This window comes from Artemia franciscana, chromosome 9 (assembly GCF_032884065.1).
Source record: "Artemia franciscana chromosome 9, ASM3288406v1, whole genome shotgun sequence".
NCBI lineage: Eukaryota > Metazoa > Arthropoda > Branchiopoda > Anostraca > Artemiidae > Artemia > Artemia franciscana.
Genome location: NC_088871.1, coordinates 32,268,646 through 32,295,751, shown reverse-complemented (window position 1 = coordinate 32,295,751; position 27,106 = coordinate 32,268,646). Strand labels below are relative to the sequence as shown.

At 35.2% G+C, this 27,106-nt stretch overlaps 1 protein-coding gene across 1 annotated transcript; it reads right to left on the bottom strand.

The window, feature by feature from the left end:
* Positions 1–45: 45 nt before the first annotated feature.
* On the bottom strand, positions 46–27,106 carry LOC136031281 (aspartate--tRNA ligase, cytoplasmic-like). The gene is made up of 10 exons (XM_065710724.1): positions 26,878–27,106; positions 22,974–23,076; positions 20,249–20,432; positions 15,001–15,193; positions 11,604–11,757; positions 8,679–8,795; positions 6,933–7,122; positions 5,258–5,338; positions 2,139–2,250; positions 46–279 (listed from the first exon to the last, which is right to left on the bottom strand). Exons 1-10 carry the CDS (start codon positions 27,038–27,040, stop codon positions 116–118), a joined length of 1,461 nt encoding a protein of 486 aa, XP_065566796.1. The 5' UTR covers positions 27,041–27,106; the 3' UTR covers positions 46–115.

The window sequence follows — 27,106 nt, the reverse complement described above, 5'->3', positions numbered from 1 at the left end:
GATACCATCGAGTCCTTATCTGTAATTATAGAAACAAATATAAGATCTGGTTCACATTTTTTATTCAGTGTAAATGACTTGCATAAAATGGCATCCCAACAAACAAGCAACATATTTAAGGAGTGAGCCTTTTAGGATCACGAGGAAACATTGACGTCTTTCTGATGTTGTCCAATCCAAGGAAGAGCATAGCCACTCTTTCTAAGCCAATTCCTCCGCCAGCATGAGGGGGGCAGCCATATCGAAAAGCATCAATGTAACCCTTCACCTTTTCCAAGTCTGAAACGAGAATAAATTCGTTTCACAATTCATTCTGTGCTTTTCTTCAGATCAGTCTAGTACGATCATATGTTATGGGCCCTGAAGATATGTTTTCTTTGCTATGACCAATACTCTTTCAATCAAGAAACATACGTATTTTTATTCACTGATTAATCAATATTAGAATCGAACTCGAATGAGTGAGAAAAAGAGGAGAAGAAATTATATTTCTTGGTAAATTCTATAATATGGGCATAATGCAATTGTTCCAATGCCAATCTGAATAAGTCCGCCTCCTCATATTTTTCTAGGTTTTAGTCTTAAAGCACCCGACCGACTGTTTAGTTCACATCATGCAGATATTACATAAAAACAAAGACCAAAAACTTTATTAAAACAAAACAAAACCAGATCACTTAGTAATTGGCCTCAGAACAGACTAATTTAACATTATATTGAGACAAAGAATACTTTGGCAAATACTGAGACAAAGAAAACTAGACCAACAATATTTGTATGAGGCAACAAAGTAATGAGCAAAGTTTGTATTCTAGAGCCAAACAAAAAGCAGGTCGTTCCCGAATGAGGGAGAAGGATGTCGTAAGGAATGATTTAAGGGAAATAGGAACTTCTTGAGAGGGTATAAATAGGGATGCTTTGAATAGATTAGGACGGAGAGGGAGCGTTCGTAGCTGTGTTGGCCTCAGGCGTTTTAGTGCTTCAGAGAGTTGTTAGTAGTTGTAATACCATCTTCATTTATTCTGCAAGTATACCTGTTACCGTGAATGTCCGACATTGGCGAATATTCGAAATGCCTTTTTTCCTTGGATTTAGTCAAGCATTGCCAGTAAACTTTTTCAGTTTTATGCAAGGTTTGATGATGACAGGTTAGATTAGGTTTTTAACCCATTTCAGAGATTTATAGCCTAATTTAATATAACCCAACTTCTACCATCGAAGGTTGCATAAGACTGAAAAAGCTGATTCGCAAAGCTAATTAAATCCAAGAAAAGAAAAAGGGAAATTTCGGACATTCACCGGTTAATGTCGACGTTAACAAGATTTCGGACATTCACAGTAACATACCTACAACTTTAGTCTCTTAGCAAGCATGGATTAAAATGGAATAGTTGTGGTCATCAGGTCATGGCTAATTGTAGAAAAAGCCAAGACAGGTAGTCCAATTGAGTGAGAAGCAAATCTGGCATTAATCCCCCCTTACTAGGATTGTATAAAAATGACGTGTAGTTGATTTGTTAATAGATGCGTCTATCTATTATCCATCCATGCGTCATTCCTAGGGCAGTAGAACCAAGATAGATAGTCATAGAGCTAAGATAGTGATAGACTTTTTAAGACTTTTAGCAAGTATTTCAAGCTTTTAGCAAGTCTAAATTGAACCTTGGTACAATTTGCTTCAACTTTGGACGAGCGTTAATATTACGTAGGTTCTTCTCGAACCAAGAAAAAATCTTTGAAATAGGGCCTATGAAAAATGATATCAGTGTGCTCACCGTTTCATTTTGTATCCGTACCTGATAACGTGGAAACAAAATCTTTAATGAGTAAACGTCTTAGAAGCCGTTCGTTTTGAAACTTGAAATGGAAGGGCTGACAATTCAAAGGGTCAACTGAATATATAAATAAATTTAAATCTAAACTAGGAAACGTAGAACATCCAACATGCTGAAAAATTATCATAATACGACTATCTTGTTCCAGTCAACATAGTTAATATTTACTATGCCTCTGCCTCCAATATCCATTAGTCTAATTAAATTAAAGTTGCATTAAACGATAATGAGTCGAGGAGAATATTTCCATTAAGTCATTACTTCTATTAAAAAAAAAAAAGAAGAAGAAGAAAGATGTCATACCAACAGAATGATGTCTGGCTCTTTCTATAAGCATTGGTGAATCATGTATTCTTTGAGCTCCAGACATTATCTCCTCTCCTCTCATGAAAATATCATAGGAATTGGACCATTTCTGAAAAAGCAAATATAAGAAAAGAAAGAACACTGGTTGATTATTTTAATACGTCGCCTTCTTATATCTTTAAGCTCGTTGTACATGAACCCGGGAAATACAATGTGATATTCCTAAATTAGAAATATTTAAGCATTTCTAATCCAGTCAAGATATCTTTTCTGTTGATTTTCACCAATGCAATTTATGATTTACTATCGCCACAACCAACTACCCAAAAATTCGCTCAAAAGGTTTGCCGCCAACATGTGGTAGAGTAATGATTTATTGATATTTTCCTGAAAGTTGGGCACGACTACCAAGAAGGACGAGATTAGTTGAGAGTTTTGTCGTAGACATAACCTAAGATTGACTCATTAATTACTTTTTTTGCAGCTTGAACTGACTTATTTTTGTTTTTATTCAATTCGTATCGGCTACTAAATCAGGTTCAAAACTTTCACTGAAAACCTCAAACCTTCATTTCCATAAAAGAAAAAAACTTGACTAGACACAGCGAGTTACGAACACGACTAACAGCGAACTTACGTCACAACCATTAATAACAGACGTGATCAAATACCACAAATGGAATTATATAGGTGATGCCATTCGGATGCCCGAAACTCGGCTTCTTAAAACTGTTACAACGGGACTTACAACGGGAAAAACTTACAACGGGAGCCAGTTGAATTTAGACAAAGTGGCAGACAGATCAACAACCTCAAACGTAGCTACATCACCGACCACCGAAATCTCCAGGCATATGTGGAATCCGAGTAAGATGGCGTGTTGGTATCATCTCACCTGAGGTCAGACTAGTGTCACTCGATGGATACTTTAAGCGCCTCTGGAGGCACAGGAGGAACTAAGGCCAAAAGTAAGGACATAGAAAAGAGATTATTCTTGCAATTCTTCCTACTGTATTTTTTTCCAATCAAATTGATCTATCTATTAATAGCTTTACTAGAAAGTTCTCAATTTAAATTTATTCAAATATAATATTTTAAATATTCAAACAATGCTTATTGCCTCCAATAATTTATATCAACGCCATATAGTGTGCTAGCGTACTGTTTATGATAGATCATATTCATTATATATTAACTGTTTGATTCAATGCTGTCTTACCGCAGCTCCGTATATGTTAGTTTCTCCCATACGACAGGATTCTGAATTTTTTCCTTTCATTTTTTTTTTACTCAGGTTTTGGATACCGAGCAATTTTGTTAATCTATTTTGCCTTAAATCGCACTTGCAAGCGATAAGATGAAACTGGTCATGAACTGATCATAAAAACAGCAGACGGGTTGCAAACTGTCATGTTAAACAAAAGTCCTCAAGGGATTACGGACTCCAATTAGTAGGGGGGGGGGGGCTCAATTGGTACCTACTTTTTTTTGCTCTCCTACCTAGATTTTGAAAAAAACTTTTTTTTTATCAATTAGAATAAAAAAAAAATAATCATCACCCGTGAACGTTCCTGTAATAAATATATATATTTAGCGCCTTGAACAGTTCAAAAGAGTTAAAATTCCTAGGACTCACTAAAGACGAGACACGGGCTGTTTATCCCAACTCAGAACCATATAACAAAATTGAATGCACTATTACTGAGTAGATCCCGAGATTGATTTCCCCTTTAGTCCATAGTGGTTAGCGGAGCTGGCCGAAGACGGGCCATGCTTTGCTCGTCCTACCCTGAATCTCACTAGAAGCTCTATATCTAGGATCTATCAATGACACGAGATAATTCTTCCACTCTCAATAGGTACCAAGAACATAAAAAAAAGAAAAAGATTTTTCGTTGATTGTTTTAAATTATGAAGTTTTTAGAACACAATCACAATTTCGTGAATGTTGCGATGCTAAATCAAGAAGATAAATAATTAAAATTAATGAATCAAATTTGACAATGCTTTTGGTCTGTTAATTCAAAAATTATCAACACGCCGATTTCCAACTACATCTTCCAAGGAAAGTTACACCTTGCTAAGCATATTGGTGCCGTACTTTTATCCTATTGTTTTCCCAATTTTCGCCCACACCTCTTTTCTTTAATTCCGCACCACTACTACCAAAACTACAAAACTCCATCTAGATGTTTTTTTCATTAAAAATGGGATTCCCAATTTTTCCTAATATTTAAAATATATATGGGTCTGTAAGTTTCCACTTCACCCCTATTTTGAACTATTATATTTACGTCATGGAAAGGCAGTGTGGTCTTCGAAGTTATCTGCCTAAACCTCAATTTCCATAATTAGGCCCATTTACACGCACAACAATTATCTTGACCGAGTCAACTTGTTTGTCTGATTGCTTGCAGCCGAGCCAGGTGTTTTCTAACTCAAATGGCATTTGAAATCCGGATACTACGTCGGAATTTGTTTAACCGTAAGCTCCACAGATTCATGACAGCTGAGCTTGCATAGTTACACCACTCATTCGCAGCCCAAGAATCTGCTACACCAAAACACTACCCCTCGTTAGGGAGAACACAGGTTTACAACATCAATCTGTTTGAAAGTTCCATCGTCATCAATTCTCTTAGCGTTTATATTAGTAAACTGAACATGCTTTCTCTTGCCTAAGTTTATTTTATTGCGTGAGTTTTGAGCACTTGCCCAGAACTTTCTGAAGGTATATCTCCAAATCTCTTATGGCTAAGCACTACAGACTATTGATTTCTTTCGAATCAAAGGTAGAAATTCAACAGGATCAATAGAATCTTAAAAGCACGAGAATCATAGAAAAATATGGGCAAAAGCACAAAAATGAGAAAATTTCGTCGAAAGGCCTGCATACATGTCGGATACCAGAATTTAAAGGGTCCGAAGATTTGAACCCTTTCTGAATATTTAAAAAAAAAACCATACGTACTCGTGCCTAACAATGAAGAATTTTTCTTGTAATACCAGTTTATAAGCCAATTCCTATTTTTGATAACTCTGTACAAGCTGCAACGTATTTTCTAAAAATAGAAGAAAAAAAAAGGGGGCGAATGAAAGCAATAAACTGCAATTACCTGATTGCTGGGATCTGGCATAGTATAGAAAGGCCTCACTGCCAATGGAAATTTGTCCAAAATATAGAAATCTGTTCCGTACTAGAAAAAAAGGGAAAAAAAAAGATAAGTAATACGTTCAAATATTAAAAAAGACATTTTTTTAACAACTTGTGTTCCATGAAAACAATTTCCCCCCCCCAAAACGCCATGGAATCCCTTTTTCCAGTAAATCGTTTAAAGTCATGTTAAGCGTTTAACGTCATTTTTTAAACATAGGACGATATAACTAAAACATGATTTTACACGATTGAATTCTCGATTAATGTGCTGCAATTTGATACCGTTACACCAAATTATTGCAATACGAATCACATTGATAGCAGTCCGAATTCTTGATTTTTAATAGAATTCACAGGTTTCTATTGTCTTTTTTTGATCGCCTGTCCAAGTAAAGCAACGTTTTAACATTCCAATATGCTCGTCTGAATGCTTAATAAGAAAGTTTCTTTCCTATTCTAGACAGAAATGTTCTGTTCAATACTTCAGTGGGTATCAAATTAGTGACGAATGAAACTTCAAAGAATTGTTTACTTTTAATGAAGTTGAGCAACATGCAAGCTAAAGATTTTATTTTTTGGTAAAGCTCGTCAATTTTATTGCCATTGCAAAGTTTTGGCAATCTTCTCCAATCACTCTCCTTCTAAACTAGAAACAAAAGCAGCAAATTAGCATTCTATACTCCGTTCGACATTTTTTCTCAATGCAATTGAATAAAGATGGTTTGACCTACAGTCAGGTAGAATTCAAGAAGGATATACTGTTGTAAATTGCACAAACAAAGCATTTTGAAAATTCAAAATTTATAGACAAAAATAAAATTGCCATATAGCTTTATCTGCCCCAGTGTAGAATGAAGGGCATACACCCCCTCCCCAACATACAAAAATATCGACGATCATTTATTGAAAGCTGATGAAAAAACAACAATAATAAGATTTTGATAATTGGTAATTTTAATATCAATATAAAAATTTCCTTCGAATAAATGACACCATAAGGAGCAGGGGAGTAGGCGTAGAAATAATGTGGAATAACATACAGTTATTAATTTATGTACCCTTTATTAATATACTGACATCCATATTTTATATTTAACTGTAATTTTGATACAACTGTTGTTTACATTTCGCGAAAAACAAAAATGCATCCTAATATTTAAGTTCTCATTAGTCATTACTCTGGTAATAATAACCTCAGAGCTCTGACAAAGAGCCTTGAAGCGAGACAATAACAGTATATCTTTTATCGAATAATAAATTCGAGTAGTGATAAACTATCGGAGATCCGACTGGCTGGATGAAAATTTACCAGTGACGTTAATTTCAAGTGACTGCAATTATACTTGGTTTGACAACCATCCCCAAAGTCACAACAATGGCCGTCTCCTAACCTAAATACAACTAAAATTTCACCCTTTAATCAAAAATCAACTGAATGTACTAGAATATGTACAAAACAATGTAACATCTTAGAAAATAGCTTGTGAACAGAGTTAAAACACGGGAAGAGGGAGAGACTGATAAAGAGGAAATTCTTACTACCGAAGTGAAATCAATCAGACTATAATGCAAAATATAAAAATCTGTTGGATAAGGACGTCTGTTCTTCCTATTCTGTCTTTAAAACGACTTACCTTGGATTTGATAAGCCTGCCTAGAAGTTTCTCTTGAGGAGTCGATAAATCGTCCTCATCATTCATCTCTTCGCCAGCATCCCTCAAAATTTCCACCGCTTCTCTATATTCTAGTCTTAGAGGGGGATCACAAAACTCAAATGGCTCGGCTGGAAATTGACAATAGATGGACGCGATTTCATCCTTGTACCTGAAACAATAAATAAATAGATAAGTTACGACGTTTTTTGCTAATATTCAGCACTTTTCATTTTGGAGGTCGAAGCTAGAAATCGAAGGCTTATTGAGCGTGATAACATATTTTGACGTATCTTTGTAGAAGTTTTTTTTAGATTAATGAGGCCTTATTCTACTCAGTACAGGGAGTTTTCTTCGTCTTCAGCATCACCTAGGCATGAATTGAATCGCACTGAACGATTTCAACAATGTTGACAATATACAAAGTACTGCAGTTACTCTTCATAGATTCATATTTATTACGTCAATTTTCTCATCCTGTTATAGAAAAAAGAAGAAGAAAGTATCATAGGTGTATAATTGTCCAGCCATTGAATGATGGGGAGAGGGGAAAAGATAAGAAAATAGACAACTTTTAGGAATTTTTTGGACAATCTAAAGGACAATCTTCCTCTCTCCTTTGTGCAGGTTTAACTATGGATGGTCTTCCTTAGTGCTTAGCATACTATCTGTTCCGTATGCATTTTCTACTACATAATTGAGAGCAATTGCTTCAGTTAAGGTTAAAGATAATCAGCTCAATCTTCTCCGCCTATTTCTCCCTAAATAGGGTCAGAGGGGAAGAATGTTCTTGTAGTATTGTAGTGCAGTGATGATTAAAATACTCACAAACAAAGTAGTTTAGAAGCAAAAATTACAAGAAGCCGATAAGATAGGAAACTCTATGTAGGTATAAAAAAAAGAAAAAGCAACCAGCGATGCCTACCACTACACAGAAAAAAAGGCTACATATAAAATCAAGGTACAGATATTAGTTTTAACTATCATATTGATATCATTCCTTTTTTCTCATTTTGCATTACACCACTCAAGAAAAAAAATTGCTTTTACCACAAAAAATGTAAATGGGAAATTTTTAAAGACTATTTTGAAGATTATAAAGATAAAATTAACCCTAAGTTTTGTACTATCAACAATAAAGTTTGAAAACGATAGGATATGCCTAATCTTCGAAAACTTCCGGTAGAATTTTATGAACTAAGACCTTTAACTTGATGGACAAAATAAACTCTATTTTAGCTTCTTTTGAAAATTTCAAATTGTTGGGTAACACTGCACTGTTAGTGGCACTTATAGTCTTAAATTCTATTACGCCCATACCGAACAGCAAACGATTTGCTCCTATTCAATTTCCCAATTGATTTGACTAGTAGTAAAATGGAGCCGGCACTTTCCTCGGGAAAAATACCCCCACCCTTGCCTAAAATTTCCCCCTGGAAAATTCTCTCACACACAAAACTATTTTTAATTATGTGGTCCTTTTGTTACCCCTCAGGACATCTCAACGACATTTTGAGGTGCTTATTTTGTGCTTTTTCTCTGGCTGCTCAATTTTACGGGTGGGATAATTTTCCATTGAGGGAATTATCAGAGGGGAGTTTTTCGCAGGAGGAATAGGAGTATTTTCGAGGGTATTTCCCGCGGGGGGGGGGGGTAAATGCCTAAACCCGTTGTAAAAAGTGAAGCGCTCATTTACTCTTACTGATCGACTAAAAACAAAATACTTACAGATCTTGCAATCCTCTGAAAATTCCAATGAAGAGAGCTCCAATTTCATCAAGAACTTCATGGTAATGATGTTTAAATGCCATTTCTAGATCAAGACCCACAAATTCCGTCAGATGCCTGAAAACACCAAAAAAACTGTTACAGCTTTGTACACCAACTTTATTCGTCTACCTGCCAAAGAAAAAATGAGAGGATCCCAGCAGTATCGTTTCAGCTAAATCTAATCAATGTGGGTGGGGGAGAGGTAAAATGTATTTTTTTAATTTAAGGGGGAGGGTGCATGTTTCATTTTTTCTTTTTTGTTCAATGAAACCCCTCCCCAACAAAAAACTATATTTCAAAATCTGAGGGAGGGGGGGGGGGAATAAAATTATTCCCAATTGACACCGCAGGTGCTTCATTTGATGAAGAAAAAAATAAATTAAAAACGAAATGAAGACAGCAGATGTATTCCTTTTTGATTGTAAGATATCAAGCAATTGAAAAAAAGGATTCATATTTCTGTGTTAACTATTGGTATTTTTCCTTCGAATTTACCGTCCTTGCTATGATGAAATGACCAATTACTTAGATTCCTTTTGAAACTCGAATAAATTATCAAAATAAGCTCATGAGGAAGCCCGAAATTAGGGCCGAAATTCTTCTTCAGATTCTCAGCCTTCTCTGTTTCCGTATCTAAAGTAAGTGATTTATTCTATACTAATCCAAATGTTTGATTGATAAAATTTTTGAATATTTCATTCCTTCCAAGAAAAACAACAACAAAATCCTAAAATCCTAAAATAATGTAAGTACATAAAATATGTAAAAAATTTCAAGTACAAATAATAAAAAAAAAATGCATACTAGTCTACTGGGTAATATGCCTTCCTTCTACCAAAATCAGCAAAACTATCGATCAGCCAGCTCGTTTTCAGTGCCCTTTAAAAAGAGTTTAGTGCAATAATATTCCTACCAAGGTCCTTTCAACTTGATTTGTTCGAAATTACCTGTTTCTTTTTAGAAAGAAAGCGCATATTCTATGATCCTAAGCGCAAGATCGACCTACAGAGAAAAGACAAAAAAGGAAATAGTTTTCAAGAGGAAGCTATCTATTGCACACCCACTTGAGGTGTTTCATCTTTTATTACTGTGTTAAGTCATTTCAAACAAAAATCATGGCTTCTTTAAAACAGATCGTGGTAACAAACTTAGAGCAAACCCTGTCAAGAGTAACGACAATCCCAAATGCTAAAATTTGACAAGTTAAAAGCAACCCATTAAACTAGCAGGCAGTTACGATTATTTTTATCAGATAAAATCGATTATAATTTGACAATAATTTAATTAAAAACTCTCAATTTCTCACATTTATGCGATTACTCGATTAACTGAGCGTAACCCTGCTTTTTTCAGGAATAAGGCCGAATGAAACCTTATATTTAGCTGAAATACTAATTCTGCTGAAACACTGAAATTTCCAATTACAGCTGGTATCAAGTCCTGGATTACGCAGCTCAACAGGATGTAGACTCTTAAGGAAGTTCCAAAAGGTTTTTTTTCTTCTTCTAGAAAACTCATGTCACTTGCCATCCAAAGTCACATCCAGCCAACAGTCGTCTAAGTCCGTCTTGTGCAGATCTCATTTCTGCCTTACAAATGATAGTAGAAGGGACAAGCGAATGGGACCAGAAAATGTACCTGGTGTTCTTATCCGCCGTAGAAAAAGTCGGGTAGCATAGTAGCAATGCTACTTGGCAGTTTTCATGGCCTAGTGAAATTTGTTGGCAGATTTGATGACTTTTTCCAGTACTTGCATGATAAACGCCATACCGCTCAAGTTGTTCATCCTATGACACATTATAGAACCGTTTTTTTTTGGTTAGTTTCTTTCAGCTTAGCGTAAGACAAGACAAAGAAAAGTGACAAAATAGATGGAAAATATATAACTTGGGCTATATATTTACACACTAAGGGTGGGGTGGGGGTAAAGTATTTGAACAGTGTAAAGTTAGAAAGCAATTCTTAGTAGATAATATGCAGAGTAATTGTACCTAACACATTAGGGATGCAAAACTGTTTGGAATTACCCCCCCCCCCCCCCTAATGTGCAAATATATAGCCCAAATTTGTTTCTAAAGTATTATATTTTTATCTTACTTTGGTATATTTCATTAGGATTGAGCGTCAGAAAAACATATTAGACGAATATTAGGCAGGGGGCATATCATGCAAGTACCCTTTTTCTACACCTGGTTCTAATACTTCGAAAAGCGGTCGACTACGGTCATAGAGATACACTTTGGAAATCTTCAAATGAAATCCGGGAAAAAGTCGTGAAAATAATTAAGCCCTTTATGCGATAAAGACGAAGATAAAAAAAAAACACACAACAGTGAGTATACCAGAGAGCCCTAACAAACACAAACACGTTCATCTCGTCCACAGGGGTGGGGGGACTTCATCGCAAACGCATATTTGAGAGACACTTGACTCTTCTTTGTCAATGCCCTGTTATCTTAATTTTTTCTATGCCCTGTATTTTAAGGCACAGCGTGGATCTAAGATCAAAGGTAAGGTCTTTGGCCGCACTTTTGCTTTAGGGTTTATTTTTTTAGAAGCGACACCAATTTATGAATTATAAATTAGCCTAGCTTATTTATCAAAAGAGCAAACAAAAGCAATTTATACGTAACTTAAATGCAAAAAAAATAAATCCTTGATAAATCAAGGATCTTATGGGAAAATCCGTATAAAAATGCAGTCTAAGGTTTCAGACACCAGATAAGAAATAACGCCCCCACCCATGCAGCATACGTATATTTTCAGTCAAGTTTCATAACAATAAGCACCTGACCCTGAACTGAGGAGTAGCAATACCATGAAATACCACTCATTTATGGAATTTGTCGTCTAGATCAGGAATAATTTGCAATTTCAACAAACCTGTGGGTGTTACTATCTTCAGCTCTGAATACAGCTCCAATTGTGTAAACTTTATCGAAGTCCGCAGCGATTGCCATCTGCTTGTAGAACTGAGGAGATTGCGCTAAATAAGCTTTCTGTTTGAAATAAGACACCTCAAATACGTTTGCACCGCCTACAAATAAATGGTTCAAAAGTCAGAATAACCTATTAGCAATAATCATCTACGTTCATTTTCTTCTTATTGTGAGGTAATGCATTTGCTACCTCATTACTGTGTCTCACGCTATCTTATTGGCATGCCATCTACCACTAATTTACTAATACCAAGGTTTAGCAAGCACTCATTCGAGCCAACCAGATTTTTCAAAATGCTTTCTGATTTGGTAAGAAAAATATATTCAAAATTCTCATTGGCAAAAATTAGCACTAGCAAAATTTAAATGTTAATAAGATTTTCTTTACGAATGGGCCTTTAGTAAAATACCCAGTTTTCAGCAGTTTGTTTGGGTACTGGTTAGTGGTTCACTAATCTACTTTGGGTCATTTAAAATTAGCTGGCAGAATTGTTTATTTAAAAGTTATGAATTTGCAAACCCACCAAGGCAAGCAATAAAACTTGTTGTTTACTTGTAGAATTTACATGGAAAGCAAGTCAAAAGATCTGTATTTTAAGTAAAGGTACCGGTAACTGGTACATTATCTTAAGAGTCATAGACGTTATAGATGTAAGATTAAACTGAAGCATATACCTATATTTTACATATCGTCAAGTGTTGAAGATCAACCATTTATTATCCCACATATATCTCACTAGACCAGTGAGAGGCAAGCTCCACAAACCAGGCCATTGTTCACTTTCCCATCACAGAACTTTACAAATATTATGTAAATGTTACGGAGAAAGACCGAAATCTGAATGTCGACATTCACCTGTGAAAGTCCGAAATAAGGATATTTAACAAATATATCAGACTTGTGTTTGTTGATATTCACCATACACTATGATGAGTCTTGAGCATTTCTGAGATTCTAACCTAATTTCCAACCCATTTCTGAGATTTATAATCTAACTTAGCCTGTCACAATCAAACCTTGCATAAGACTGACAAACAAACACACAGTCGCTTAGTGTATGTCCAAAATATCCTTATTTCGGGCTTATACCGCTGAATGTCGACTAGTCACATTTTTTTTTTTTTTTACTACTACTTGGTTGAAAACTCGACCTCCAATGCCAAGGCCCCGTGAAGTGTTGCAGCAAAGATGACCCAAGGTTTAAAAGTTGCCAAGCAGCACAATGGCCGTTACCTAACTGATTAGATTCGAACCCTCTGAGGGGCCAGCAAAAATTGTAGCAGCTAATACCAGGCAAAATTAGTTTAAACCCAATAAGCCAATCTTTTGGATGAGAATGACAATAGTGTAGCCATTTTAACACAAGATCTCCAATGGAGCACGGACACCACCACTCTGTAACTGCAGCTGTCGACATAAATTTTATTGAATGACTTCTGCCTGCCAAGACATTAGCTCATTCTTTCCACTAAGTTTAGTCAAAATTTTATAGGCTCATGTAGTAAACTGATGAAAATAATTTGAACATTTGACTTGAACATTTACATTTATTTCCTATTGCGTTGATATCCAATAATCTTTTCGGATAGATACTCAGGTAAAAAAAAAAAAAAAAAAAAAAAAAAAAAAAAAAAAAAAAAAAAAAAAAAATGGGACCAAGTATACAAATACGATACGTAGCACCGCACAAAATTAGAATAAGACGTTTAGCTGACATCTATCATGTCTGGTTGAGATAAAAAAAAACACTTCTGTTAGATGTCCCAACGACAAGAATTTACGTTTCCCACCCATTCAATCACCTAAAGAGGCCAAGTTTTCATTCCGTAAAAGCAAAGCTAAGACACCAGCTCTTACTTCCTACTATGGCAAAAAAAGATCCAAAAATCCCTTCCGGTAAATATCCTGATAAAAGAATTTAGGGATTGACTTTTCCCTTCCACAGGGATCGATTGTGTCAGAGGACACCTAAGGCACAACTAGGATAAAAACTCCTAATCAAGTTTGGTAGCCAAGTTTGGCTAATAAAGTCAGAAACACCTTTAGGTAGCTATCCAAATTACGGGATTCCAAACAACAGCCTTTCCTTCAGCTTTTATATTTTGGATCACATCTGCGATTCTTTTAATCTACTTCTGGGCCTGAGCTTTATATGATTTCGCAACTTCAGTTAGCTTTTGCAAAATTAAAATGCCAGAAAAATGTAAAAAGTTCTTGGTTTGGGGTTTCAAGGTTGACTGTTCTATTACTCCCTGGAAATTTAAAGAGATACAGAAATTCTGGCCTCAGGTCTCAAGAAGATAATTCAATGCTCCACATGAGTCTGACATCCCAAGAACACTAAGAAGTTAACTTTCAGAGCTGAAACAGTTTCATTTTGCTTCTTATTTGTCCTATTTAATGAACTAGAAAATAGATTGATCCAACAGACTGCTAACCAAGATTTTAAAAAAAGAAGCGTTTGCCCGCCACGCAATTAATTAATATTCGTGAGAGAATTTATTGGGTTTCATAGTAACCAAATAAAAAGAAAGAAATAAATGGCTGCTAGACTTTAAACAAGGTTGAGGGAGCTAAGCCAATACATAGCGCGTCGAGATTTACCTTGCCAAGAGTAAATTTTTTTTTTTACATCAAGTGTCAGATGTATTGCAGCATCAAACAAAGAGAAGTACACCATGCAGAAAACTGTTGCGTTATATGTGCACTTAGTTTCTTTTGGTTATCCCAAAGTCTGAGACAAATTGGGGATGCTATCACATTGCTCAACTCAAGCGGGGTTGGATCTAATCATGATAATATCTACGTTAGTGTATATATATAAAATTTTATCATTATATTTTAGCTGAAAGTCTGGTGTTGAAATTTTAATACCGAAAACATTACGATTAAATAAGAAACACTAAATTTCTTATTTCCAACCAGCCAATCAATTTTCTGTATCCAAACACTGTAAGCCAAGTGCTTTTCCTAAAGAATTTCGGAATTTGTATAAGCAGTAACTTGTGTATCTTCTTCCTTTGAATAGATCCAATGGAATAGCAAACAATCGTTTTCATAACAACAAGGGATATACATTGCTTTCTTAAAAGCCTTTCTAAAAAAAAGAACCTTAAGGTACCCCTCTGACCACAAATTTGATGGCTTTCTTTATATTACATTTTTGTTATATCTTAAATGCGAAGTGCTACAGCTGCCTACAGCTTTTGTTAGTTTTGCTAAAACTACGACAATTCCATTAAGACAAAGAAAGGTTTGACCCGACAGGTCTATATATAACACTGATGCTCGGAAATGGAAATATGTCACATGGAAAAGGAAGCACGGAAAAACAGTGCACCTTCACTAGCTGCTGAAATAATCTTCGGGGTGTGAATTTCAACAAAGCCCCTTTCATCAAGTGCTTCCCTAAATAGCTTGCAAATACCAGCTTGCAATCTGAAAATGGCTTGGTTTGTTGGCGTTCTTAAATCAAGCACACGGTTATCCAGTCTTGTATCCTGATTAACAACTATCGAGAGAGCTTCCTTGTCCTGAAATAAAAGGGCCTATGAGTTACATATAATTAGAATGATACAGTAACTATGAATTATGGAGACTAAAATAATTTTCGCTGACAATGCGTCGTCTATTTCGTGTTTGAAGTTACCATCACGTGTTCATGATGAAAAATAGAAGAAAACGCTACTAATATAACTGTAAAAATCAGTACACAGGTCAGTTTGCCACAGTCAGGAGCATACGATTACGGTGCAAACATTATATAGCAAATACAACAGCACCATCCTTTTATTTAAAAAGATGAATAATAATAATAAAAATGTCATAAAATTAGAGGTCGTCTAGGCAATATTGAGCATCTCTATATAACTAATAAAAAAATTAATTTATTTAAAAAGAATGGAGTACCTAACTCTATTTTCAATGCAGTTACCAAAGCTGTCAAAGGTATTGAGATTGTAAAATGCAACTGATTTTCGGACTCCGATATTTCATTCTTTACTCCCACCAAAGATTTTATTTTTGACGGGGAGTTGAGCATTGATTGAGACTCAATTTGCTATTTTTATTTTATATTCCTATTATCTACTACTATTTTCAATTCAGTTATTTTATTCCTTTTTCTTATAACTGAGTTTGCATGCTATTTATTCAACTTACTCATTTTGATTTATTTATAAGTTTTAATTAAATACTTGATTTAATAGGGAATTAGTTACATAGACTTTCGCGTGACCGTAATACTTCATAAGTTTTTTTCCAACGTGAAAGTGTTATTTTTATTTATTTATTTGTGTCAGTTAGAAATTTGAGCTTGAACTTGAGAAAACTTTTACCCTTAAAACGAAATACTACTCAACTCCTTTTTGCCTTTGTTTTAAAGTTTGTGCCACAGGTTGTTTGACGTCTATCCTTTTCTATCTACTTTAAACCCGAATATTGCTCACTTATTGGCAAGTCAAGACTGAAAGAAGGTGTTTGTGCTGATGCACAAAGTCACACTTTTACAAAAAAACATTCTATGTTTCTAGTGTTGGATGGTATGTCAAAGTTTCAAAACAGGCAATGAGTTTATTATGATTCACCTTGGAATAAAATAAATGATTTTCACACCCTTTTGATGGATAAAAAAAGAAAAAAGAAAAGAAAACATCACTTCTCTTCTTTTAAAGCATGGTTTTTCTTTTCTGTGTTTGAAGGGTGACTTTGTGTGATGCCAAACCACATGCTGAGACTTATTTTTAAGAGTCTTGAAAGAAACCCAAATTTCCTTTACAATTGCAACGCGATCATCAAGTTTGTCACCATTATAGTTATATTGGGAACAACAACAAAAAAAGACAAAAAGAGCAACTCCCATCCGTTTCAACTCGTGAACATCAATTAAAATCATAGCAACCCACAGAACATACATTTTTGAAGTCTAGGTGATTTGTCACAACTTCATGTAGGACTGATTGTAAAGATTGTGGGATTGATTCATGTAATATGCCTGAGTGAATCACCAGTTTCCCCAAATTGCACCTTCAACTTTTGTTTTCAATTCAGCCGTTATAAGAGTCATCTTCCTACCCTAATAGTCATCATGGACATCGGTTTTCTCTCAAATTACATATTGTGCAAGATTTCCTTACTGTGGTCTCATTTATTACACTACCACCACAGCATAGATATATATACGAACAGTGGCGAAAAGTCCTATACTTTCCATTAAAGATTTTTGAAACACATCAGGCTTCTAATATCTAAAGCTGACGGCTCTCAAGTCTACGCTCCAACCCCTGATATTTTTGTCAACGTCGAAAAAGGTACCTGCCAAGATGCTGTTTCTTCCCCTTCACTTTTCAATAACGGAGTTTTTGATGCCCAGTCAGCTGTTCCCACATATTTCATCTTTGTCCGTCTTGATTTATCTCTCGTATGTTACGCAGACAACATTCTGAATTTGAGCCGCACTATCCAGCTCATTAGCGAGATTTTCGCAACGCTACAATCTGAGTATGCAAAACTAGGTCTTCGGTTCGATGCTGAAAAGTCCGAAGTTGCATTCTTCAACTGGAAGCAAGTGTCACCCGGGGTATTCCTCTCGGAAGTAGTAATATTAAGTCAGAAGATCATATCACCTACCTCGGTCTTCCCATTGGTTCGTCAATAATGCACACACGACAATTGTTAATTGATCACATTGAACTTAGAGTTGGGTTATCATATGCTTCTTTTGTAACGAATAAGTTACGCTTCAACTACCGTCTTCTTTCGAAACTTTTCAACTCTGTCGATCTACCATATTATCCGTACATATCACCGTTTCGAAAAATGCTCACAAAATCTGACAAGTCAAAAACGAGTTCAGTTTTCTTCCGGTTCGCAAAATATCTTTTACGTTTCCCCCTCGGACCCGCAACTCTTATCTAGTAAAAAATTCAGCATTTCTGACCTCATTATAGTTGTTGAAAAGCAAATTCGTGCTTATAATTCCCGTTTGACGAAGTTGAACAATCCCAGGTCGTCGGTACTGGCCCAGTAGTTAAGATGCATTTGTTGTGGGTCTTTTTAAGTGCTTGTCTTTGCGCTTAGTCCATATTTCTTTCGTTCATTGCTCCGTCTTTTCCTTTCTTTGTATGATGGGCTTTCCGGTATATAATAATAAAAATAAACCACTCTTCATGACCACTCCTTTGTGTACACCCACTGATAAATAACATACGGTGCGATCTAACTGAATGCCAAGAAGCAACTGAGACTATGGTTGAGATGCACAAGGGGAAATCCTTTTACAGAGCGGTTTAATCTGTATTATTTTTGGAGAAACTTTTCGCTACTGTTCGTATATATATATATATATATATATATATATATATATATATATATATATATATATATATATATATATATATTTCTGCTGTGACTACCACAATAAACGTTTTAATTGCCCAGAAATGTTGATAAAGTGAATATTTTGCGCAGTCAGAGAACCAATGATGTGACCAACCACATCACGCTTCAAGAGGTTTTCGATGACCGCAAGTATTTTTAAAGATTAAAGAACAAAGACGCGCAACTGTTCAACAACAAAACTCGACTCACACTGAAACAAATGGAAGGAACTGGCAGGTGTGCGTTTGCGATGGGTCGACGCTGGGTATGGTGGGCAATCGTTCTTGACATGCTGGACTTCCATAATAAATTCATGATTGATTGGATTAAAAAAAAAAGCACAAAAGAAAAAAAAATACTGTCCAATTAAGTCCAACAGGAACTGCTTTTGGATTTAATTGTTTAACTTTGGACAGAATTTCTAACTAAAATTGCTATAACAGAAGGGTGTTTGTCTTTTATTATACTAAGAGCCTTTTCCTCATGATTTGAGTATTCGATTGGGTTGTCGGATGGTTAATGAAATTTAGATATCTTTACTCCAGATTGATGTTGCTTATAATCAGATTACATTCAAAGTAAGCAATATATTGATTATATAAGTTGACATTTTTCCCTACTGTTTTAAATTTCTAGAAGCACCCATCGTAGATAAAGAGGAGCTAAGAAACTTCATCTGTCATAATGCTAAAATGGAATAGTTGACTTGAGCTCCTCTTGCGGCTAACAGAATAAGCAAATACCCAAACTAAAAAGGTCTCTATTGGATTATGGATATTAATATATATTGAACATATTTGTATCTTTGTACCAAAATAACATTATAAAATTGTACTTTGCTGTGCCATTTTCTTCCGAACATTTAAAAAATTTTGCTCCCTTCTTTTGCGGCTCCCTTACCCTATGTTATGGATCGACTTGGTTCCAGTAGCCGTTTTTCAAAGCTCTTCACAAAATGGACTACTAATATCCAACAAAAAGGCCGAATTAATTTCAAAATGCAAAAGCTAATTAATCTAAATTCGCAAGAACAAACACACCAAAGGAAAAAAACTCCGATAGTATTGTTTCATAGTACTTCTTTAAGAAAACACTTGAATAGCTTTTAACAATGGTGATGGTTTAAAGTCAGCTGATACCAGGAACTATCATCCCAGGAAGTTCTATTGATTTCGGACTTGATTTGAAACAGAATTCAATGATCCTACATCTTCTGCTGTCTGAAGGTTTCGATTTAACACTATTTAGCCCTCTCATTATATTCCTGGCCTTGCAGCAGTAGAGATGTACAATCTAGCTACCGATCTAGAGGCGTTGAGATATCTCCTTTCCCTCCAGACATCTAAACGTGACAATGAATTCCTAATTCAGAGCTCCTTGAAATTGGTCTGATCCAGCAAGCTCTAAGTAAGTGTTAGCTTGCAATTTTTTAAAGCGGTTTAGTAGCTTGAATTTGCTCTGTTCATGTACGAAAATGAGAGAGAAAAGCAGATAGAGCCGGGAATTAAAAAATAAAAAGCATGGAGATTTAGACCAGAGGCGTTTAATAGATCCAATGCTAGATTTAACAATATATTGTCGAGGGGAAGAACGAGAGTTTCGGAGGATTTTCATTATGGGGAAACGAGTATCCTCTTGCGAGTAATGTTATTCTGAGGGACAGGCCACACCGTCATATAATCATATTTAAGAGCATATTTTACAAATTTCATCAGCATAATGGTTGACAAAGATACCCACGTTGCTTGGAGTGCATTTGAAATATGTTTGGATACAATGAGAAGCAATTTTATCAATTTAACGTGAAGCATGGTAAATATGGAGACAAGAAAAAAGTAGTCAAGACTAGATATTGCATCTAGGACTACAATAAGAAATTTCAGACTTGTCACCTGTATGCAGGCACCATCTATATAATTGATTGTAGCCAATTCATTACCAAATTTTGCGTCTAAGACTGCAATTAAGAATTTTCTCATTATTGCCAGAGCTTATAAACATAGACCAGAGATGGTTGGGCCTTTTAGCTAGCAAGCTTAAAAATCACTTCCCAATAAGCATGCCTTGCGATTTTTACTAATCAAGGGCACTAATCTAATGTCAATGAAATTATAGCTTAGACATTTCCTCTTCAATAGAGAAGAGCAACATGATGAATAACAGACGATGGGGAAGGGAGATAATCTATAATTGCAATCAAAATCACTTACTTCGTCGACAGTTGTTACAGGTCTGGCAGCATCATCTATTTGTAACGGCAGTCTTGGTTCAGCTTTATTCACTACAAAAAAATCAGTAATGTGGAGCTCAACATCAGTTTGGGTAGAACTTTCAATTTTTCGCTCAGTTGCTCTGACATACCCTTGAACATCAATAATCGATTCTCTTGTGACCCTAAAACACGAAACCCCAATCAAAATGTGGACAAGCCTAAATACTGATTAATGAGAAACATATAAGAATGCAGATGCTGCCAAATACAATAGGCCATGAAAAGATACAGTTTAGCCTGTAATTTTAGTTTGAGTCTGATTTTATTTTACTAGAGGTTTTGGATGTAATATATTAATGTTAAATACATAGTAATCGAATGCCTAAAGATTAAAGAAATTAACCTTTTTGCCAGGAATCCTCACCGTTTGAAATTGTGTTGTCTTTTGCTTCTTTTGATATGAAAAAATTCAGTAATTTCCTTTTTTTCCTGAGAATTTCATTTTTAATATAACCTTTTATTTTCAAATTTATTCCCCTCCCCCTCCCCTCACCATTATGGTGCCTTGCCGCCCAGTAATATTTTTGGTGGGCATCCATGCTTGATTTAGTGGTTCAACTGCAGTTAAGGATCTTTCTATGATCTAGGAAAGGGGTTAAGCAGATGAATGAAATTTTACCCTGTAGGAAGGCTTATTCTGAAATAGGCATAATATAAATGAAAAAAAGTACGATAGAACTGAATTTCCAATTCAGAACTTTTCCTACATATAATCTTCTTACTGTAAAAATTACAACACCGCCCCCTCTGCCCCTTCTGATGAGGCAAAATTAAGCTACAGACTAAAGTCAGGGAACAGATGATTCAAATGTAAGCGACCCCGAAAGCATGATTCATAAAAAATTATATATTATAGCCAAAAGTAAAAGTTTAGTTATTAGTACCAGATTGTTTTTTTTTAAGTTATTTTTTTATACTTATGTTTCACAGACTGCTGGTCTTTATTTTTTACTTTGCTACCTAATATTTGTATATAAAGAATGGTCAGTTTATGGAAATGAACTGTACGTAAGGAGCAACTAAACTCAACAGTAACCAAAACTGTGCAAAAAGAGCAACTGCAAAACAATAAAGAGCTATTTCCATTTTTGGTGTTCTCTTTTTTACCTGGTAATGTCTTTGTACAGCTAAACTCCAGAAAAAAATGCACTAAATTACTTCTATAAACTTAACTTAAAAAGTAACTTGATAGACTACTTATGATAAAGGTCAGGTCAAATATGAAGATAGGTATTGTATCTTAATATGTAAGAGAAAGGAAGGGGGGGGGGGTAAAATTTTCAAAAGTTTTGTTTGAAATTCTTGGGAAGAGAAAGCTTCAAGAGACGAGTTTGAAAAAGTAACTTGAAATATAGAGCAGAAGCTCCCATGTTGCTGCTTTCTAAAACTTGTGCAAACTAAAAGGACACTATGTGAAATTTTTCTTTTAAATTGTTGTTGTGCATTGTTCTTATGAACATATTTTTACTTATTTGACTTCTCTTCAACTGAAAGTGACTATTTGTCCATATCTTGGACAAATAGTCAAACTCTCTCAAAACTGTTCATTCATCAGATAGAAAGAATCTAAAAAGGGGATGGTAGCTATCAAGATGTACAAACAGTTAAAGCAGGTAAGGGGAAAGCTGGAACATAGAAGATTAGTAGCCAAAAACAGCCACAGTATGATGTAGCAGCACTTCTCTGTTTTTTTTTTTTTTTTGTTCTTTTGTTGTTTTTTTTTTTGGAGATTAGGCCAAAACTAATGTCACAGCTTCAGAATGCATGTGACTGCCAAGCTGCCAATCAATATTGTTCTCCCAGAAAATCAAGTGGTACTCTTTGTAGTTATATTGTTAAATAAGTGTCAAGCAAGAAATTGGGTATGCATTATTTTCACAATAAATATAACATTGATGAGCAACTCCACCCATAAAGTAACAACAGAAGTATGGTATACTTCAAACTTTGAACGCAATACTCCACTACCAGTACTAGATTAAATACAATATAGTGCTTTTGATAAAATGGTATATGTAAAATTACAGAGTATGATATTTATGGCTAGTATAAGACTTGGCAATGAATTAGTTTATAATTTTAAAGGAAATTCGGAAAACTATTTACATTACTAACAGCAAGCAATAATAGGTTACATTTGCTACTGTTCTACAAATTTTACAGGTAAAGTACTTTTTGGTCAAAGCAAATCCATCAAAACACACATTGAAGCTTAGTGCAAAACAGAGGACAAAACATTTTGAACCAGACATATTCAAAGAAACGTATCTTCATTGAGCTTTGTGCAAAACAGAGGACAAAACATTTTGAACCACACATATTCAAAGAAACGTATCTTCATTGAGCTTTGTGCAAAACAGAGGACAAAACATTTTGAACCACACATTTGATTCAACCATGATATGGAAACTTGCAAGCCTCTCTCAATTCTTTTTATATTCTTGCTTTGATTTTTTATTGTATTTTGCACTAAATGCCAATATAATTAAGATGGAAATCATTGTTTGTTTATAACTACATTATATTTTTTCTTTAACCTTTCTTGCTTTCCCTCCTTGTCTTTTTCTACACCTTCTGCACATGAAAAGATGACTTGTGTTAAGTGTTCCAAAGTCTTCACTGTTAATTGCCACAAATTTGTGACTAAAAAAAAGAAAACTTACCCAGTAGTGAATTTGACCATTTGCTTGCTAACACCTTCTCCAACAGCCAAAACTCCTTGGATTGAATAAGCTTGCTGACGGATTAATATAAAACATTGTTTGCCTGAAAGTAAAATGGTTTCAGCCAGGTATAGAAAAAGTTCCAAAGCTGCCAGTAGCAGATCTCAACAGAATTCCAAAAGCTGTCAAATCTACCAACAAATTTCACTAGGCCATGAAAACTACCAAGTAGCATTGCTACTATACTGCTCCAATTCTTTCACGGCAGGTATCAGTTTCACTATACTAGAGTGATGCAACTCTTTTTTGAAGCATTCAATACTGAGTAAAATTCAGTGAGAATGTGCACCAGGAGGCCCAAATAAAAAAAATAAAAAACAGTATTTGTTATTGTATGTATGTATCCATTGATGAGCTCTTGACACAGTAGAACAGTAATTGAAATTAGTTATGTCTTAGGTTTTACTTTATGTATTAGGGATAGAGGGGGGGGTACTGGAATCAGAGAATGAAAACAGAGAAGAATTTTTGGTTGAGAATTTCTACTTTCAGTTCAGGATCAGCAACAAGTTGGTATTGTGCAGGATGTCAGCAAATGAATGTCAACTGCGACATTTTGAAAGACATGACACCAGAGCTTTTTTGAGTTATCTATGGTAAGCATGTTTCCTTCAGAAGTGGTCAGCCACTACATATTCACTATTCAAATTAGTTTCCTAGATAATTTATACTAAGAAAAGAAACATGTGATACATATTTGAGGTTGGTTTCTTTCTAAAGGACACACTCTAGGCCATACAAATAAAATTAGTATAATTAAATTCTTTATTTTATGTTATTTCTAAACATAATGGTTACTTTTCTGATACTGTACACCTCCCTCCCCCTGATGGTTTCTGATATATCACTTGGAGTACATAAAAATGAAAGAAGACACTAAAACAGTGAAGTTTCTTACTGTATAACTGTATAATTTTGTACTGTATCTTGTTACCATGACAATTACACCTTTCTCTACCCCCTAATATGGCTAAATATAGCCTTAAGCCATATACAAAATTTCACAAGAAGACATTATAGTCTTGTTTCCTGGCAGTGTAGTTTGTTAAATTTTCGACCTGTTGAAATACTGAGGTCATGAATATTTAGGTCTAGTGGCCAATTCTGAAGGAAACATGCTAGACAGATGAAAGTAGCACCATTAGATTTGTTAATTTATGCTCTTTCCAAAAATCTTGGTTGCTTTTCTGGCAGTGTACACCCCCCCCCTCCCAGAATGTTTCCATTGGAATATAGAAATGAGAGAATATACTAAAACAATTGAATTTCTTACTTTATAAATACAACACCAGTTCCAATATCATGGTTGTTACAACAAAAATTGCACACATGTCCCTCCCCCCTAATATGGCCAAATATAGCCCTAGGCTACATATAAAATTGCAGAAGAAGATACTTCTAAGTCTTGCTTTCTAGGGTGTTGTTTATTAAACATACAACCTGCTAAAATACTCAAGTTCAGCTCAACTACGACTGCACTTCTTGAAGCCTTGAATGACTAGACAGAAGCCATTGAGAGTGGAAAGTCTATTCTTGCAGTATTCTTTGATGTAGAAAAGGCCTTTGACTCAGTCCCCCACTCTGAATTACTAAACCAGCTTAAAATCTTTGACCTGACACTCTCCATTACCACCTGGATAGAGGATTTCCTCAAAAGCAGATCCCAGCAAACAAGAATCAATGAAACTTTCTCTGAGTAAAGTCATGTAGAAAGCATGTCATCCAGGGCAGCACCCTCAGGCCCACACTGTTCCTACTCTACATGAACTCTGCCACCACAGGGCTAAGCAGCCCCCACAAAAATCTACTGTACATTCAACATCCAAGACAATGAAGATGCCCTGCAAAGAGACATCAACATTTTCACTTCAAACCTTTCAAATCTTGGCCTCAAACTAAACATCTTGAAGTGCAAAGTAATGTGGATTGGAAGACCAAAAGACAGCTGCCCCCTTCATCTAACAATTCAAGACAAACTGGGCAAAACACACACTATTCCAGTCAAAGATAAGGAAAAAGACCTTGGTATCATCATTGATGACAAGCTCAAATTTTGCCTCCAAACCAATGCAGTAGCCAACAAAACTAATGGGGTACTGTCCTTCATCCACAGATCCTTCAAGTACTTCACCAGGAAGACGCTCACCCAGCTATACAAAATTCTAGTCTGGCTGATCATTGAGTACAGAAACATAGCCTGGGGCCATCCTACATCAGGGACTGCACAGCCATGGAAAAGGTCCAATGTAGAGCAACCAGAATGATGCCAGGCCTAAAAGGAAAGCCACACAAAGACTGCCTAAAAATTCTTGAGCTGCCAAGCCTGTCATACAGACATGCCATCCAGATGTTCAAGATGAAAGCCAAAATAGAAAATCTAACCTTTGAAAAGTTCTTCAGGAAAGCAGCCATAAACCAAACCAGAGGCCACTCAGTAAAGGTATACAAGCCAGACACCAGAAAACATGCCCATGCAAACTTTTTATCAGCACAAGCAGTCAACACATGGAACAACCTGTCTGAACATGCCATCTAAGCACCAAACATCAGTATCTTCAAAAACAGAGTTGACAAGCCCTGGGAGAAACACAACAACAAATTCAATGCATTTGCTGAGTGGTAAACATAACTTAAAGATCAACCAACTACAAACCCATCAAGCAAACAGAGGGTATTGAACAGGCAGAGCAACTGCCAGATGGTGCTGAACAACTTTAAGTAAGTAAATCAAGGTAAGTATTTAGACCTAGCAGCTAAATCTGAAGGAAACATGCTAAAGAAATAAAAATAGTAGGCCTATCATTAGATTCCTTGATTTATGCTCTTTCAAAATATCATAGTTGCTTATCTAGCAATGTACCCCACCCCTGATGATACCAGATATAGCCATAAAAATATATTCTATGATATGGTGAATTATTGATATGATACCATTCTTCTTGGAAAAAATGAGTTTCTGTATTCTTGACTTAATGAAATTTAGTTTGCCTAAGTAAAGCAATACAACTCTGAATATATGTATTATTTGAAATAATTTAAGAAATGGATAGCAATGTAAGGAAATATGATAATCTGAAGAATAGAAACATATTATATATTGTAAAGTAAGAATTTTGCTCTTCTTGTGTTTCTAATAAAGGCAAAGAGCAGCAGCTCTCCAGAAGGGGACATGCTTTAAAAAAAATAGGGCATTTTCATACTGCTAATTTTGTGCTCCTTTTTTTATATATTTTATGACAATTGACCTACCCCTAATGGTCCTATATTTAGGCTAGCTCAGCCTTAGGATATATGCCCAATAAAAGATAGCAATAGAATCCTTATTTGGTAATATATACCATATTTATATTGATTGGATTATTGTATTTCCTTCAATATAATTCATATTTTTAACTCATTAAAAACAGTGTTCTTTAACCTAATATTCAATCAGGATAAACTGGATATCTTCAACTCTATATAGCAGATTTCCATAATGAAATAGATCTAACAATGGAGACAAGAGCAAAAAAATGTTATTAGGGCTATATATAGGTCTGTCAGGGGAGTGCATTGTCAGGGTAATGACCATTGTGTTGAAACCGAGTTCTAATTAGGCCTACATATCAAAGTTTGAAAAGCTACACAGGAAGGTCTCAAGTACTGCTCTTGATTGACCTTCTCTGTAGTCTATAATCTTCTTGTTAAATTTTTTTTTCTAGAGCCCTAGGCTAGTTAATATATTTTGCTTTTTGTATGTTTTATATTCTTAAACTCCTTTTATACTCCATATTCTAATACTTACGTACAGCGTTTTTGTTGGTTATTTGTATATTATTATTAAATTTAAAATAAATGAGCATACCTTTGCCTCTACAAGTATGCAAGCGTCCTCGCACCCACACAAGAGTGTCTTTTGCCATCTTATTTAAATCTTTTATATTTGAATATTTTCTTAGGATTTTCACTTGACTTTGATTTAGAGGTAATTCTCCATAATGGCCAGTGGAAACATCAGGATCATCCATAGCTTATTAGTTTTCAATCGACTCAGGATTAATCTTTCAAATTTTTTGCGTGTAGTGTTCTGGGTT